The sequence below is a fragment of the Salminus brasiliensis genome, chromosome 19, assembly GCF_030463535.1.
Source record: "Salminus brasiliensis chromosome 19, fSalBra1.hap2, whole genome shotgun sequence".
NCBI lineage: Eukaryota > Metazoa > Chordata > Actinopteri > Characiformes > Bryconidae > Salminus > Salminus brasiliensis.
Window position 1 is genome coordinate 30,266,444 of NC_132896.1, and position 18,723 is coordinate 30,285,166.

At 40.4% G+C, this 18,723-nt stretch overlaps 1 protein-coding gene across 1 annotated transcript; it reads right to left on the bottom strand.

The window, feature by feature from the left end:
• Positions 1-1,044: 1,044 nt before the first annotated feature.
• On the bottom strand, positions 1,045-15,355 carry ssrp1a (structure specific recognition protein 1a). Its single transcript, XM_072663237.1, has 18 exons — positions 15,316-15,355; positions 14,494-14,556; positions 13,771-13,956; positions 12,483-12,588; positions 11,325-11,518; positions 10,662-10,762; positions 9,721-9,850; positions 8,777-8,880; positions 8,441-8,569; positions 7,596-7,817; positions 6,133-6,205; positions 5,730-5,850; positions 5,543-5,588; positions 5,317-5,452; positions 3,884-4,051; positions 2,902-3,008; positions 2,431-2,599; positions 1,045-1,497 (listed from the first exon to the last, which is right to left on the bottom strand). The coding sequence occupies exons 2-18, from the start codon at positions 14,545-14,547 to the stop codon at positions 1,423-1,425; spliced, it is 2,121 nt and encodes a 706-aa protein (XP_072519338.1). The 5' UTR covers positions 14,548-14,556; positions 15,316-15,355; the 3' UTR covers positions 1,045-1,422.
• Positions 15,356-18,723: the final 3,368 nt, after the last annotated feature.

Below are 18,723 nucleotides of genomic sequence, written 5' to 3' on the forward strand. Positions count from 1 at the left end.
CACCCACACTTTCAACAGCTAACATCAGCTCACAATCAACTGTGAGCAGAAAAGCATCTCAGAATGCATGTCAGTGGGCTTACAACAGCAGAAGACCACTTCAGGCTCCACTTCTGTCAGCCAAGAACAGAAAGCTGAGGACGCAGTGGCTCAGCACAGGCTAACCCAAACTCAGCATGGTCTGATTTCTGCTGAGGCTCACAGATAGTAGGGTCAGAATTTGACACCAACAGAATGAACCCATAGACCCAACCTGCCTTGTGTCAACAGTCCAGGCTGGTGAAGGTGGTGTAATGCTTCCGCTTATAACTAGAGATGCTAGACTAACACTGTTAACAAACACTGGACTGGTCACTGGTAAATCTTATCTCAGCAAATAGCTTGGTTGGCTTTTCCTTTTCATGCCCTCCACTTGCTTGTAAGCATTGATCATGTGGTAATTCTGATTCCTTACAGGTTTACTCCTTACAGCTTCCCAAAAGGAGTTCACATTTCGTTGCGTAGAGACCTCTCTACAAATTGTAGAGAATAAACTGCAACAGACGTCCATTACTGTAAGACTATACTACTAGAGCCACTGGTCTGATTATAGCAGACAGACGGACGGCTGGAGGCAATTGATATTGCTTGAAAATAAGAGAACAACGACAGCATATTACATGTGCAATCTGGGTGGCCAGACACTGGGTCATTTGAAGCAAGCCTGAGGCAGGATTTCTTAAACATAAATACTTAATAAATATTAAATAAAATAAAAATATAACACTTTTGACTTTTTGAGACCTCTGCAAGGTCAGTGCAATAACTGAATAATTACCTTATGTAAAGTGATTAAATAACCTATAAACACAGTAAATAAGTAAATCAATTTTTAACATTAAGAAGAAAAATCACATCTAAGAAGAATGTTTTTTCTTAAGACACGTTTGTGACTATTACGTTTTCTTACGAAGTTTAATTTGTTTAAAGTAATGCATGAAAACGTCAGCAGTTATTTGCTTGAGGGTGCACTTTAACAAACAAGACAGGGAGGACACCTTCAACTTTATTACAAAACATTTATTCATCTTGAGACATGACGATAGCTGAAAGAAAACCTTTAATCAAACACCTGTTGGAAGTGACTGAAGTACAAGGAAGAGGGGGACAATTCTACTGATAGATCTACAGTTCCCTGATTTGTTCTTCACGTCTACCAGTAATAAAGACAATGGAAATAATAAAGGGCTATAGTTGGGCCGTGGTACACACAATTATATATATAAAAAAAAATAAAATAAAATAAAGTTCAAATGCACATCATGTGGTCATACAAAACCTTGGTCCAAGAAACTGTCAGTGTGTGTACATGTGCATGTGTTTACTGTGACTGAGAAATGCCTGAGAATGTAAGTAGAAATGCGCCATTGCAAGCGAACAAACTCAGTCAGATCCAGACTCCTCCTCGGAGCTTGGTGGTGTAGAGACAACCTCCTCATCGTCTTCATCATCATCAGACTGAGAGAGAGAGAGAGAGAAAGAGAGATTCTTTAGAGAATAAACACTGATACAGACACAGAAACCTTTGACTCTGAACTAGTGGATGTATTACTTTGCACCCATGTCAATGTAAAAGGACGCATAGAAGCATGTGGGCAGTGGCCGTTGCATTGTTTGAAACAGACATTCATTTTCGTAAGGAATAGGAGTAAAAACAAAGCTTAAAGCTCAGGTTCCCCACCCTGGTCCTGGAAGACTACCTTCATGTCAGGAAAGGCTTGTTAATAAGCGGATTACCTGGACCAGGTGTGTATGGAGCACTAAAATATGCAGGGCAGGGGTCCTCCAGGACTGGGGTTGGGAACCACCGCTTTAAAGTGTAATCAAACCTGCTCTGTGATGTGTGAAGCTGTTGACCTCTTAAAACTGAAGGTTCCTCAAAAGAGTTCTTTGAGAAGAACCATGTTTGAGTGTGCAGAACCTTTTTTATACAGGATTTTGCAATTTAAATGCTTTTTACACTTCCATATCTTTCATATCTAAACATGGTTCTTTGTGGAATTAGGCATGGAATTTCTCAAAGAACCATTTGAAGCACCTTTAATGTTAAGATAGCTCTAGCACCTAGAGAGTACTAGAATCGTGGAGGAAGGGGTAAAAGACTAACAACTCAAAACACCAGCAGAGCATCATAGCCTGAGCTATTCCAGGCCTTTAGAGAAGATCTCATTTGCTGGGGAATGTCAGGTGTTGCTGTTTAACTGTGGTGAAAGTGTGATGAGTATGTTGGTGCTACAGTAATTATTTTGTTTTTATGGGTGGGGCTTGTGTGTGCGTTGTTGCCTATGGGCTGAAATGCAGCAATTTTGCCAAAGGCGACACAATGGCATGCAACACTTTTGAGATACTGCATTTCTGTTGCATATACACACACCACACTTGGGCAGTCACCTTGCGCTTTTTGCTTTTGCTCTTCCCATGGTCTGACTCAGATGAGCTCTCCTCACTGGAGATGAATTCTTTGCTCTTAAAGCTGTCATTTACACTCTTCTCCCGCTCCTTCTCTCCTCCACTCTTCCTTTTCTTTGCGTCCGCTTTGCCACCTTTCTTTTTCTTCTCCCTATCAGAATTCAGAGACACATAAAAAATCATTATGCAGAGAGGAAGACATGTGGATAACAAGCATATAGTCATTGAGAAAACACAAAAAAACAGATGTATGGTTGCAGAGGTCTATGATGAATGGACCAATAGAAATGCCTAAAAGAACAAATAAAATCTTGATTTCCATTGAAAGTCAAGAAGGGGTTTCCCTTCTCCTGTTATATATATATATATATAATATGTAGATGCAAGTAGATGTAGATGTTTTTGTAAGACCGTGACAATATGTTCATGCATGTGTCCGCGCAAGTGACTCACTTGACAGCAGAAGATGAGGCTCCTCCACCTCCTCCTCCAGACTCCCTATATTCCTTCATTGCTTTGTCATACTGTTTTTTAGCCTCCTCTGCCTTCTTGTCCCACTCCTAGAGTAAAAAACAAAAAAACAAAAGATATGGATGAGAATTAAAGAGAAAAGACAGACATTTACTAATTTACTTGTCGCTGTTCTAAAATTCACTGCCAACTGTTCCCTAAGGGATGCATGTCTGGAAGGTTTGAGTGAAGATGGTTGGGTAATAGAGGGAGTAAGTAGCAGGAAGTTGGTAATGGACAGGGCAGGGCTGGGCTGTTGTGGTTTGTCTGTGGGTTTGGTTGGGAGGAGGTGCAGTACATATCTGGGCGTGTGTCTAATAATTCATAATATAACAATTTAAAACCTGAGTTAACTGTAGCTGCCACTTATACCTCCCTCACTGATTATCTTTTAAAACATTTTTATACATTTATACATGTTTTCTTGATCCTTTACATTAAAAACCTTAGAGCCAGCCTAAGAGCAGTAGAAATAAACAGCAAACTAGAAATAACGACTTTTATTTTGCAGGTTTTGCTTCTCTGGTTGTGCAGCTGTGGGTATTCCCAGAGAGCTTAACTAGCCTCTCTGGATGGGCTAGATAGTCATCCCTCTTCCCACATTACTCAGTGTGATGCTAGCCAGCAATTAGTGTTCTACTCCAAGCGTGTTCAGCTGCCCAGTGACATTGCTTTGCAACAGTTTAAAAAGATGTGGTTGTCTGGCTTCAAGTGACACAAAAGAAGCATGCTAGCCTTTACCCTCCCTGTGCTGGTAGTACTGTATGATTAGGGAGTTCAAACTAGTGGAACAGAATTGAAACTGACTAAAACGTGGGGTGAGAATTTTAGGGAAAACCCCACAAAACAATTGTAATTGTACTGTCCATTTTACTATCAAGTAAAAACTGTTTATATTGGGGAGCATATACTGCTTGTGACAAACCTCTCTGCTGCTTTTATCGATCTGTTTCCACAGCTCTCCTGCTTTCTTGGAGATTTCGGTGATAGAGATTCCAGGATTCTCAGACTTGATGCGTTCTCGACTTGAGTTCAGCCACAGCATGTAGGCGCTCATTGGCCTCTTCGGGGCTCCTGAATCCTTCGCCTTTTTCTGTTCAAGAGAAATTTTAGAGGGGAACAATGCATTTGGAATACTACAAAATCAATAATTTATTAGAATTACTAAGATATTAGATATTTTATAATTGTAGACTTAATTGTGAATGTTTCCTACTGGGCAGTACTGAGCAAACAGTGTACTTCAGGCTTTAGCCACTGGCTCTGAATACAAGACATGCACTTACGATATGAGAATATCTAGAGAATATTTTGTGGATTTAGGGGGAATACCAGAAAATATCAACTACTCACTATACCGCAAACAATAGGTAAATCTTACTTCTAAGAAATGTTGCTATTTACACCCAAAGGCAACTCATTATAAAACAGAAAATAAGAGACAATCATCTGACCATCTGCAACTGATCTGAACTTCAGAACAGGAAGACAACCTGATTTCATCTACACAGGGAACTAATTACACTCTACACACATGGCCTGTATTAATTACAATTTTATTAACTCCCCTAGACACAAGCAAGACTGTGTGCCCAATGAACAAGAGAAAGGACTTTTTTGGGCCTGTGCAGAATCAGCGGGAAGCTTAGAAAGGAGCCTTTACAAGCACAAACCTCTTGAGACAAACAGGTTAAATGCTAACACATTCTGATCCGTTCTCCCTCAGGTAAACCAGCAGTTCCTCAGTCCAGTTGTGGACAAATTACTTTCACAAAAGCACCAGCACCACCACCCCATACATAGCTGTGTATCAGGAAAATGTAATCTAACAGAAAATCTAACAGAGCTGGTCTTAAGCCACAAACTTATTTTAATGCATACATGAACAAAAGAATAGACAAAAGGGAGCTACGAACAGATGGTTCAATTGGCTGAACCAAAATATTTGCATCTAGGTACCAGCATTGGCTCATCTAGCATCTTCTAAGCTCCAAAGTATCATACAGTGGACTACCAAGCACACTTGCAAGATGCTCTTAAAAAAAAAATGTTCTGCTAAGCTGATAAATGCCACAAATGCAAATGTGAATAGAAAATGCCAGTAGGACCAATACAAGTACATGACCAAAGAGTGGAGTCTGAGGACCTGAGAACCTAATGCCATTGATTAGTTCAAGAACTTTATTGGCGGCAATGCTAACGGGTGACTATAAGCTCGCATTACGTCTTGTAGCTCCTGCACAAAACTAATGAAGCCAACTTTGCAAAACAAACATGTTTTGACTGACTGAGTACCTTCTGATTCAGGGGGAATCATCACTTTAAGTGTTCCTGCTCCTCATCTTCTGTTTGTCTTACCTCTTTGCGTGGCTTCCTCTCCTTCTTCTCCTTAGGTGCTTTCTTAGGCTTCTTTTCAACCTTTTTCTTCTTTACTTCATCCTCACTGTCACCATCTTCAGCCTCACTGTCACTTGCTGAGGCATTACTGTCATACCTGTGAAAGCAGATAAGAGAGAAAACCGTTGTTAGCAAACAAGTCAAAATCAGAAAACAAAAACAACGTAAAACCAAAAAAGGGACTCACTCCTCAGCAACATCATCCTCCTCCTCTCCAGGATTGAAGGACTCATCTGTGTAAGGAAATAAACCAAAGTTAACAGAAAGAGAAAACTGCAAATGGAGATCACTTCCCCATTCCTTTCCCAAATCCAGAGAGGATTCTGGATTCCACACTAAGCCAATGCTAAACAGAGGACAATGTTTCCACTCACCGGTATCACTCTCGGATTCGTCACCCTCCTCTCTGATCTTGCCCTCCTCCTTCATCCTCTCCAGATAAGCATCATGCTCGTCTTCATCCGAATCACTGTAACCTTCCTTTGTCTTCATATCCTGCACATAAACACACAAGCACTTTCAAACCCTGTTCTAGACCCTGTCCAAGTTGCCAAGAAACACAAAACCATTCATTTTCATTCCGAGCTGTCCCTCAAACCTAAAAATGATGACAAGCTTCCACCGGATTTAACTTTTATTGCCTCTAATCCAGATGCAGGTCATTCGCTCACAGATGAGCTACAGGAAGTGTGTGGGTCTGATGCTGCCGGGGCCACTTGTCCTCATTTTTGTACACAGTGAAGTTTTGTTTATTGTAGGGAACCCGACAACCATTACCTCTCTTAATCCTCGGTTCTTGATGCTCAGTTTCTTGGCATTAACAAAGTCAAACAGCTTGCCGTATTCTTCCCTGAAAGAGAAACACAGCAAGAGAAAAGACCAATTTGTTTGTTTATTTATTACTTAGACGGTTCCATATGAGTTTGTTCGTATTTTTGGTGAATCAAGGTATTCACCAAATCCTAAAACTGTAAAAAATAAATAAAAATATTTTAAAAATAAATAAATAACATTTTACCAAATAACGTTGACTAATCTTTAACCATTTTATATAATTAATTTGCCAACATGTAATATATTGCAAAGTGCATCAGAACTACAGTATGTAGCACTGTAAGGTCATTGGACACACCAATTGTATAATGTAAAATATTTACTTGTCTAGTACTTGGCTATGCGTTAACATCTCCTTGCATTAACCCTTTCAATCCTAAAGTATATGGGCACATACTCAACAAGTAACACATTAGTTTTGTAGGAGCTTGTGAATCAAATTAAGTACTTACTTAATACATAGCAGATACTGATTAAGGCATACTTATTAGTAGATGCTGCCTAAGGTGTTTTTGTTTAATAATTACTACTTAGTTAATAATTAGCACTTATTAAACACTTAATTAATTAATTTAATAAAAAATATTTCAAATGGTTCTCTGGACGATGCCAAAGAAGAACCATTTCTGATTCCATTAACAATAAAAGAAATTGAGAGTGCAAAACATCTTTTAAAAGGTCTAAGTAATTTTTACCAAACTAAAGCTTCTTCACAATCTATTACATCTCTATTACAAACATGGTTCTTTACAGAAGGAAAAGTGGTTATTCTATGGCATCACTTAAATAATTGAATAACTGAGTGAATATTGAATAATTAGTAGAAACTAAATAATTAGTATGTCATGAATAGTAGGTGTTATTTTTTTATTTGTGATTTTAAGGGTTTAATAAGTGTCAACACTGTCAGTTCAGGGTTTACACCAGTCTTGTCAAATAAATTTCGTCCAGTTTTTGTCCACTCTTCTACAGACATGGAGGTCATGTGTATTTCAACATTTCACCTTCTGGTCCAGACTGGGAACTGGGACTGACGCCTCATGATCCTGCTGGTCAGTAAAAGTGTCCCAATGTTGCATCATAACTATTAAGCCAGCCAAGCAGATGTGGACAGATGGACCCTACTACAAGTGTCATCCTGCAATACGGGATTGTCTGTGTTGTGTTCTGCTTGGACATGAATCACAAAGCTTGTTGGAGAATGTGCTAGGAACAAGACACTGGTGTAATCCTTAGCTGACAGGTTTCACACCGTTAGCTAAGTATTAGAGAGAAGTGAGGCATGTGATTATGATATTTATTTTCTTCACAGAAATGTAATTAGGATTGTAGTATTTGGTATCTACTTTGTAGCAGCAGCATAAAGGTTTACTATGCTGCACGGCAACATGCACAGTACAGTTTACCTCTCGATGCTGCTGAAGGTGTACTGGTTGCCCTGCTTGGTCTCGATCTCGAAGTCAAAGGAACGAGTGGTGGTGGTGCCTCGAGCAAAGTTCACACAGGAGATTTCCTCGAAGCGCAGGTGCACGGGGGGCTTGTGCACATAGATAAAGCCCCTCTCCAGAGGGTACAGCAGTCCTGAGCTGGCCTTATATGAGCATGTGATACACTGAGCCCCTGAATGACTGCAGAAAGAGAGAGAAAGAAAAAGAATGCATTGTTCTGTACTTGCTCGTCTTTCAGGCTTGGGTTTATTTTTAAGGCTTTCATCTTTTTATTACCCGTTTAAAACCCTGGAGGCCCACATGTGGGCCCACACTTCAGTTTTTCCACTCTCACGAAAGCATTATGTACATAAGCTTAAACCAAACTGACTATTAGGAAAACCGTGGAGTGTTTTTTGTAAAGGGGAATTTATTCAATTTCGGTCAGTGTGTTAAATTTAAAGTGCACAAAATCAAGCTATTCTCAGCAAGCACTGCAAAATCAATACTATGTGCTGGGACACCCCTAGTTGTCACTGTTTGAGGAATAATAACTGAATAATAAGCTTGAGGTATGAAGGTTTAGTGTTTCTGCCTAAAAATAGACAGCACATTAAGATTACTGAGCAAACCCAACACCATCACTTTACTCAATTTCCACACAAACCCTTTATTACAAACTGCAGTGGTTGAATCTAGGAGTGCATTAGCAGTGGTTTTGAGGGTTTCGATGCAAGCAGCCATTTTCTTGGAAGACACTGCAGTGGCTTTGTTTTGCAATCTTTATATGTGCATTGCCTGTGTTCGTGCATGTTAATTCTTACCCCTGGAAGTTTCCAGGCACTGTGATCTTTCTGTTGACCAGAGCCTTCATGACCCTGCTGACCATTTCATAGAGAGAGCCAGACATGTTCTTATTCAGCTTTCCCTCAAAGCGCCGCTCCACCTCCTCCCTACAGACAGAGAGAGGGAGATTAAACAGAAACAAATGTTGTATGTTGAGAGTTGGGACATGCTGACAATCATTTCAACAACCGTGACCAGGGCCTTTCCCCACCCACAGAGAGCGAGAGCCAGCAAGAGACGGAGAGAGAAGAAAAAGACAGTGAGTGATTGCAATCGAGAGTGAGACGGAGAAGGAGAGAGCGTGAGCTACTCACTCGTTCATGTTGAGGGTGAGGCTGACATCTTCATCTTTGGAAAAGAGGAGAATGAGGAAATGATAGCGGGTCTGACCCTGCTTAATAGGCGGGTCCAAGCTGATCTAAAAAGACAGAAAAGAGAATGACAGAGTGAGACGCACAGAGAAACACAGGCCCATCAGTGTCAGGAGGAACCTGAGGCAGAAAAAAACTAAATAGGCATTTTCCCTTTTCATAAAAAGTGCAGGGACCAAAAAGCTTAAAGATTACACTTTATGAATATAATAAATTAACATGTAAATGTCATAACTCAATGTAAATAAATACCACTATCAAACACGGCAAACCCATTTATTCACAACATCTGCTAACACTAATAAAGCAGGCTGCTTGATTATATAAGAAGCTGCTGCAAGTCAGTTTCACCACTACAAGAGACATACAGCCCCTTATTTAACAAGAATAAATATCTATATCTACATACGTATATATAACAGTCTGTCAGACCAGTACAAGATTGTTTTAACGTGAAGAATAAGAATTTTTTTTAAAGATTTTTTTTATCTTGATTTTTTGGTTAAATACATTTTTAAAAGAATTTTTAAGAATCCTTAAGACACTTCATATGTGTTCTGTGTTTTTTGTTACTTGTCATACGTGTTGCTCTCACCAAGACAAATTCCTTGTATGTGCAACATACTTGGTGAAATAAAGAGATTCTGATTCTGATTCTCTGAGATCACATTAAAATCCCTGACTCTACTTCAAGCCAGCAGGTGGCAGCAACATTAAAAACATGAATACAAGCTAGGTTACTTCCGACAGACAACTATGCTGTGCTAAAAGACCCACTCTGCTTAAGATATATAGGGTCTGACCTTTAGGTCTTTAATTAGTGGATTGTTGAGTATATGAATGCTTGGCTTATTTAGGTAATCCACACACTTGCATGTATTACTCACCACAAAGAACATCTGCCTCTGGTCCTTGTGCGGCAGCAGAAAGAGGCGAAGGACAGTGGTGTAGGGGATCTTGTAGTCAAATGTCTTACCGTGCAGGTGCAGGAAGGTGGGGTAGATGCGAATATCATACCTGACAAAGCAAAGAAAGTAATTTAGCAAAACAAACAATTCTCACTGTTGGTTTTCAATGTGACCCCTCTCCAGCATTAGTGTAAATGGTGCTAAACGGACTTGATCAATGCTCCTCTCAGCCGGTTCATCCAGCAAACTTGAGCTTTTTTTTTGACTTTATATGACTTTAAACTCTGTCAAACATGTATTAGGAAATGTAATTCTTCTTAGAAAGAAAAACATATCTATAAATCAAATGATTTTCTTGAAAAATAACATAAATCTTGGCTCTCAACTGGCCTGTCAAAATCTAGGAGGTCTAAAATTCAGCTTAAAATGGTAGAAATACCAGGATTATTATTTAATTGAAAATGATTTAAAGCAGAGGACTTTCAATGCTTATAGAACTTTTAAAAAATAATGGTTTTCCTACATCAATGCACGTTTAACTTTCCAAAAAGATTTTTGCTGTGCCGCGTGGTTCCATTTTATGGATTTAACCATAAAACGGCATTTATGATGAGCTGTAAAATGCAGCACTGAAAGCTTTGTTATAAACAGCTACATAAGAAAACAACAGATTCCTCATCAGTGTTTTCTTACAGCTTATAGTTAGATTTTGGCCCTTGTTGATGCCAACTACTAGATAAACATTTAAAATTAAGGACTCCAAAACTACTGCTCAGCAAAGTAAGCAGTAAATGGTGAATGTGCTGGATCAAACACCACCACTACGTACTTCAGCTTTGACAAAACGCAAGAACAGACAGAGCAGTACGTAATGAAGGGCCAGGTGTTCGTGCATGTTGTATTTTTTGGCAAAGCTGTACCTTCCTCTTGGTGTAAGGCACTGCAGCTCTTTGAAGATACACACGGCATCACCGGTAGCCTGGATAATATCTGCTCGTGAGAGGACATTCTGGGAAAACACCTGCAGAAAAGAAACAGAGTAAACGTTTCTAGCTGAGGATGTGTTCATGTCTGCTCTGCGTCCATGATCTGTCATGCTCTCACTGAGACAGGGGGGGAAAGCCCTGTTTGAGGTTTAAATGGGGAGGTGGTGTAATTTACATGATTACTGATAAGGTCTGTGTTTTAATCCAGTAGGAATCTGCAGAGCGTGTAGGTTTTAAATAGTGGACAACTGTCAGAACCTGGAGCTACTTGAGTAATGCCGTAGCTTATTTATTTAGCAGGGACAATGTACATTAATCAGCATACACTAAAAGGTACCAGAGTCAGCCAGCTGGCTGAGTTTCAGCTGGAGTTGGGGAAAAGAAAAAAAGAAAAGAAAAAAAAGTGTGGGAATTACGTTCAGGACAGTATACTGAGTAAGCTGCAGTAGCAAATGTGGAAACCTGTATGTAATGGAAAACTGCTGCAGGTAGAGCAGATTTACATTATAAATACATAAATATTGTAATGAAGGATAGCTTCAGGGTGACTGCTACTACCTGTTTTAAGCTACCCATGCTTCGCACACATTTGCATACCTCCACAGGGTCTGTGCCGTCATCTCCGGTGGAGGGCGGGACATAGAAGCGCACTTCCATGAGCGATACCTCTGCATCATCGTTCTGGTGGAACTCCACTGTGACCTCGTTTTTTCCCGTGGTGCACTGGGACACGCTGGCCAGGGGGATCTCGAAAGCAGGACTGTCGTTAATGTCGAATGATAACAATGGCCCTGAACACACACACACACACACACACACACACAGTTAATGGCAGCACAACACAATGAGGTACTTAAGACACAACTGGAAATGTGTTGATATTAAATAAACTACATAAGTATGTACTACATAGCTAGGCCGAAAATGTACACTTAAACTACTACTATATTATCATGACCTTTACTCAGCATTATCCACAACTGTAATTACCATATAAAAACTACAGATACCAAGTATATTCTGGCAAGACTGCATTACCACTGATGGCCTGTAGTGGTTTGTTAGTACTGCCACTACTGCCAAACTGGTGTGTTGCCTCTGTTTGTCTGGACAAACATGTCATTTTACTCTCTATTTAATACACCATCCAGCCATAACATTAACACCACCTCCTTGTTTCTACACTCACTGTCCATCATATATCAGCGCACAGCACTGACCATTTAGGAGCACTTTGTAGTTCTACAACTCCAGACTGCAGTCCATCTGTTTCTCTGCATACTTTCTTAGCCTCCTGTTACCCTGTTCTACAGTGGTCCCCACAGGACTACTACAGGTATAATTTGTGCAGTCGGTCATTCTCAGGACAGCAGTGGCACTGACATGGTGGTGGTAGAGATCTGTTAGTGTGTGTTGCGCTGGGACAAGTGGGTCAGAGACGGCAGTGCTGCTGGAGTGTTTAAACACCTTTGTGTCACTTCTGGCATGTGAACAGTCCACCCACCAGAAATATCCAGCCCACAGCGCCCACCAGTACACCAGTTTAACATACACTAACACACCATACCCATGTCAGTGTCACTGCAGTGCTGAGAATGACCCACCACCCAAAAACTACCTGCTACATGGATTACAGCCTGCAATTACAGAACTACGAAGTGCTCCCATATGGTGAGTGGAACTGACAGAAATGGACAATAAGTGCAAAAACAAGAAAATTATATATATTAAATATAATTAAATATATATATTTACCTGAGAATTTGGCCGTGCCCCAGTTCCAGCCTTTCACACTCATATCCTTTTCAGACAGCTCGACCTTGTAGTTCGCCTTGAAAAAGGCTGAGATTTTCTCATAGTCCTGCAGGAGGGAGAGACAGAAGACAAAGGGAGGGTGTAGAAGGAAGAAGTAAACAGAATTAATTCTTCACTTCCCAAGTTCAGCGACTCCCTCCCTCTCTCTGCTTCATTAATAAGGCGGTGGTTGACGGCACTGCGCCCCGCGGCCCTCTGGGACGGCGGAGGTGAGTGTAATCCGGCCAGAGGCTCGTACTGAGTGCTCCCAATCAGCCTGTTTATTTATCCAGCACCACTCAATCGCTTCCACATGTCACACTAACGGGACTGTGTGTGTGTGTGTGTGTGTAAGAAGAAAAAGAGAGACAAGAGACACATCTGTGCACTCAAGAGTTTGGCACAGTGGTGCTGGGACCCTCACAAACAGTTAAAACTACAACAACCAGCACCTGCCCCCTCCTCTGCCTCCTCCTCATCTTACAATTTCTCACATACATTCAAAAAGCCCTTGTACCGAGATCTATGTTGTACTATTATTAAAAAGGTCCCATCTAGGCTGATAGGCTGAGCCATAGCCCCACAGCCACTTGCTCACTCGCTTGCTCACTCACTCACCCATCCATCCATCCATCCACCCACCCAACCAACCATTAGCAGGAACCACTGATTAAACCCTGAGAGAGCTTTCCTGTAGCATCTTGAATTACACACACACATAAACATGAATGTGTATGCAATGGGCGCACATGTGCACACACAGGAAACAAGAGACCAAAGCAGACTTTCTAACAGGAGTTTGTTTAAACATGTTTAACGACTTATTTAACAGACAACTTTAAAAACTATGAACTATATGCTATATACTATGACAAAAGTATTGGGACACATGCTCATTCATAATTTCCTCTGAAATCAAGTGTGTCAACAAAAAAAAAAAAAAAAAGCTTTTTAAAGGATTTCATTGTGCTCAGCAACAAGAGCGTTAGTGAGGTCATGATGCTGGATGAACACCACTCCATCTCATCCCCAAATAACTGGATGAAGCACCAACATTCCTTCCAAAGAACACAGTTCCACGGCTCCACAGCTTAATACTGGGGGGCTTTATTATTTAAAATAGCTAAACGCATTCACATACAAGACTGGGCTCAGGGTTGTTTTATAAGGACTGATCTTTTTATGCAGCTGCATTCAGCAGAGATGAAAAATAGAGCAGACACCTATCGGTCACATCTCAAATACTCACAGAGTCTTTAAAGCCGTCATATTTGTAGACATGTCCGTTGCTAGTGGCCAGTTTGATCCCATGCCCGAGACAGACGCGACGCCACTGGGCGAGTGACAGATCAGGAGCAGAAATGCTGTCCACCTTCCCAGTCTTGTTGCTTTTGTAGACCACAGACTGTTTGCTGAACCTCAAGCGTCCATCATTCTGCAAAGCACCAAAACATACAACTCATGTGCAAATAAAACAACTAATGATCACAAAAAAGTGTAAGGAGTTGTGTGTATACAGAGGTGAGTTATAACAAATATATTTACACAATTATCTATAATCAAGGACTTGTACTATCACATATTACTCGGTTTTATGGCTGAGGACAGCAATCAACTCTAAAAAGTAATATTTTTTAATACTAAATGTGTTTCACTCCATTACATTACTTTGATGACAGCTGACAACTGGTCATAGCTCTGACTTCATCATTTAATAAACCTTCAGATTATAGACCCCAACACATGTCAGAACTATGCTCATAGGGGTACCAAGTGCAGTTTTAGCAGTTCCTCCCTACTTTAGTCATTTTTGGAGCTGCTGCTGCTGCTGTTGTTGTTGTTGTTTTTGGTTAGGTACCTTTCACTGACTCATTATTTCACCCAGAATATTACATTCAGGTGAGCATCAGCTTAGCCTTACCTTCTGAGCACACTCAGGGAACGGCTTTGTGTATGTGCAAGTATAACCTACCCAGCAGCCTTTGACTTCTTGATAAATCTCGTTGAACTCCAGTGTGTCTCCCATGTCTGCTACCTGAGAACAGCAGAAAACACAGAGAACTTGCTGAGAGGCAGTGGGTCATGGGGGTATCTCTGACCCACCACAGGCAGGAGGCAGCAGGTCAGCTAGGATTAAATGCACTTCCCTCAGAGGTGAATTTGATGAGGGATGGGTGATGCGACACAAATTTATCAACGTGAGACACTAGTGGAGCTCTTCTGTCTGTAGCAACTGACAACCATCAGAAAAGCAAAATACTGTGATGTACTTCCTGATATTTTAAGGTATTGTGATGTTAGATTTCTGCCACATTTAAATGTTTATTTAAATTAATACTGAAATACATGGTAAATAACCTTTTAGGACACGACACTAATGTATTTATATTTATATTGATAGATAAATAGATATTAGTTCTGTGAGAGTCTGTGGAGGAGTGTGTACAGAGTGTGTAACAGTGTGTATCTGTAACACACACACACACACACACACACACACACACACACACACACACACACACACACACTGCTTTTTTTTTTTGAGTGTGTTTGTGTGTGTGTGTGTGAGTGTGTGTGTGTGTGTGTGTGTGTGTGTGTGTGTGTGGTCTGAGGCTGAATTGGGCTCAGTGAATAAACGGAGCAGATGGAGACAAAACCGCTACATACACAACACGTGATATGAATACTAAGCTACAGGCGGAAGAGGCTGTAAATAACGCACTCTACACCAACTCTAAACCCTCATTTCTCACTTTTATTTTAATTTAAACCAAATAAAACAAGTTTTATCTACCTCCGCTTTTCCCGCGTGAAGCGTCCGGCACCACAAACACCCAACCGGAAAGACTTTCACGGTCTTACGCACTTCCGCTTTCATCGCTTCATTTTGTTTCCATTCTATTTTTGCCCAAAATATTCAATTAATTATTAATTCAATAATTTTAGTTCCTCAAAATAAAAATTATGGTATGATAAATGTTTTAACGCTGTTTTATTGTTTAAAGGAACATCTAACATTTCATAGAAATGCATTCATAAAAAATAAATATATATTTAACGATCTGTTTATTCCTCTGTTTATTAATTATATTACTTTAAATTCTATTATCTTATAGTTTATGTTGTAGACGTTTTAATTTTTTTTAATTAAATTTATTTATATATGCAAACGTTTAGCCACCCCTGGTCAAATTACATGTATTGTTGATGAAGTGTTAGTAAGTGACCCCGTTAACGGAGACACTCTTCTGCACATTTTAAACCATAACAACTGTTTATTATTATTATTATTATTATTATTATTATTATTATTATTATTATTATTATTATAATGATTATTATTATTTGCTAAATGTAAAATATTTAAAATCATCAAACAAACAAACACGTGGCATTTGTTCTCCTGTGTGCTTTAAGTCATGCAAAGTAAAAAATAGAAATTGTAACTAAAATTTGCAAATAATCTAATATTTACGCTGGCTTTCAGTAGTGAACAAAAATGTACAGGAGTAGAGGCTTTTTCGCCTGTTTACATGTAATAATTAAAACATGTAATTTTACATGTCCAAAGTTTTGTTTAAGCGTATTTATAAACGTATACATGGACATGGATACACAAAAACACTAAACTGTTAGAATAAAGTATATATAAAGTATATGAAAATATATATATATGATATAATATATGATTTAAAACAATGTTCATTAAACTGTGTTTCAATTCATTTCCATTTGCCTTCTTTGCATCCTTTGTTTTACTTGTTATTTATATTCTTGTGTGATTTTGTACATTTTTGTTCACTACTGAAATAAATTAATAAGGACAAAAAATATTTAGTCTAACATATTTTAACCAACCCTTTTCCTCTACGTCTTCTCTCTCTCTCTCTCTCGCGCACACACACACACACACACACACACACACACACATACACACACACACACGCTACGCAAGCTTTTCTACTGTAAACATGATCGATGGCCAGAAGAGGGCGACAGAGTTTCGAAATAATGATCAACAGGTGGACAGAAGTCAAATAACCAGCTGTGACTTAAAGACTAAGCCTAGTCTAAACAGTAACACACAATCTATGTACTTACTCATTTACTCATCTCACAGGTACACTGTCCAATGATGAGCAACAGTAAGGGGACTAACAGGCAGGGTTAAAATACTTCACATAACTAACTAAGAGTTTGAGGACTGAGACCAGCTAAAAGCCGAGTGGAATCAGCTGTGCTTCTGCTGGATTGGAATGAAAACCTGCCTTTTGGGAGGAAAAAATGGTAACCCTTGGTTTCTGGGGTCACACTGATGTCTTCCACCTTGCAGACTGGGGTTTGGTATCTTGTGGACAGCCCAACATCCTTCTCCTCAGAATAAGATAATTTGCCGTAGACCATATATAAGCCACAGTTAGACCAAATGGCACGTTTTAATCAGTGACCCTGATCAGCCCTTTCTCTCTGTCTCTTCCCCTCCCTCTCTCTCTTCATGCGCAAACATTCGTGGAATCTGACTGACAGGTAAAGGTGTGGAGTGGAAATATGACTAATCTTGTTTTCTTAGAAGGTAATACCAGAAACATGAGGCATCAAAGAAGAATCTACAGTGTCTTTAGAGTGCCTTTAAATCCAATTCTGAAAGTGCCTAAACAGGCCTGGCTTTCTCCAAAGCAGGTAGGCACACAAACAATACATATATGTTTGAGCGAGCATCACAGCAAACACTCTCTCTAGATGGTCGTGATGCTACAGGATACTGTTGAGAATCTAGGTCGTGAACAAAGGCCCAAACGCCGGCAAACTACTGTCACCTACAGGTGCAAGGGTTGTAGACACCTGCTCATTCATTTGACATTCCTCAGTGTTTTTAGAAGAACTCCACCAAATTAGTCTAAATGTATGCATAATTCAGTGGATTGGGTTTGGGAAGGGGGGCGGGGGTGGGGGTGGGGGGTGATAAGAACCAGGGACAGTGAGGGTCACAGTACCAATGTAGTCCCATCAGACTACCACTTGAGCATCTACACGACGTCTATCTATCCGAAGGTTTTCTACAGGGACTGTGAGGTACCATAAATGAAAATCTGACCTCAAAACAACCCAAACGAAAAACAGTGTTCAGGCAGTGTAACCATTTGATATAATAAAAGTCTTGTAATTGTTGGTTTTTGGAGGCTGCTAAAAGTTTTTGGACATCGGGTAGCATTCACCACCATTGTAAACAAACGTCTGACTCTGAAGTTTGAAGCTTCTCTAGAATGGGTGGGATGGTGTTTCACGGCAAACCAACTCCCAATGACTTCGTTCTCATCTTATTCATTTAATTATGCTCTACTCTGCTATGAAGGCCTCACGCTACCTGTTGGAACCATGCTGTGAGGATTTGATTGCATTCTGCCATTCTGCCCCACAACTGCAATAAGTGAGGCCAGGTCCTGAAGTTGGATGATCAGGCCTGGATCACAAATATCACTCCGGTTCTTGTCCAGAGATACTGAATGAAGCATCATCAGTCCAGATAGTTCAGTTACACACAGTTCCACAGCTTCGCAAGCTCAGTGCTGGCTTGAGGGGTCAAACACCCCCCGCCCCACCCCCAGCACATTGGAGCATTGAGGTGACCTTAGGCTCATGTGCTGCTGCCGCTGCTCCTGAGCGTCCTATTCTATTAGCAGTGATTACAGAAGCTGAGCGCGTGGAGTTCAGCACCTTAAAGCGGCAGAATTCTCAGTTAATGGGGGGCTGGAGACGTGTGTACGTCCCAGTCATGTACTGCTGCATTAATCTGATAAGGTGTACCGAGGTGAAGTGCAGTGTAGCAGATGATGGATTCAATTTCTGATAATAATCCCTCCCGGCACTTTGTGGTTTGGAGTCTCGTGGCTGCACTCAGTCAGCTTCCGTCTCTGAAAACTTTTTTAGGCGGTGATTCACCGAGCAGAAGAGGAGGACGGAGAGAGAGAGAGGGAGAAAAAGAGAGAGCGAGAGAGAGAGAATGGAGGGAATGACAGGGGAGGAGGAGAACAGAGGGAAAAGTAGAGGAGGAGGAGGAGGAGGAGGAGGAGGGGCAGAACCTTCAGTCCTTATAAAACCACTTCACTCACTCACACTCTCACTCACTCACTCACTCAAGTCCACCGTCCACTCACATTCACAAGTGGCGCGTGTCAGGAGTCTCCTTCTTCATCATTCTCCT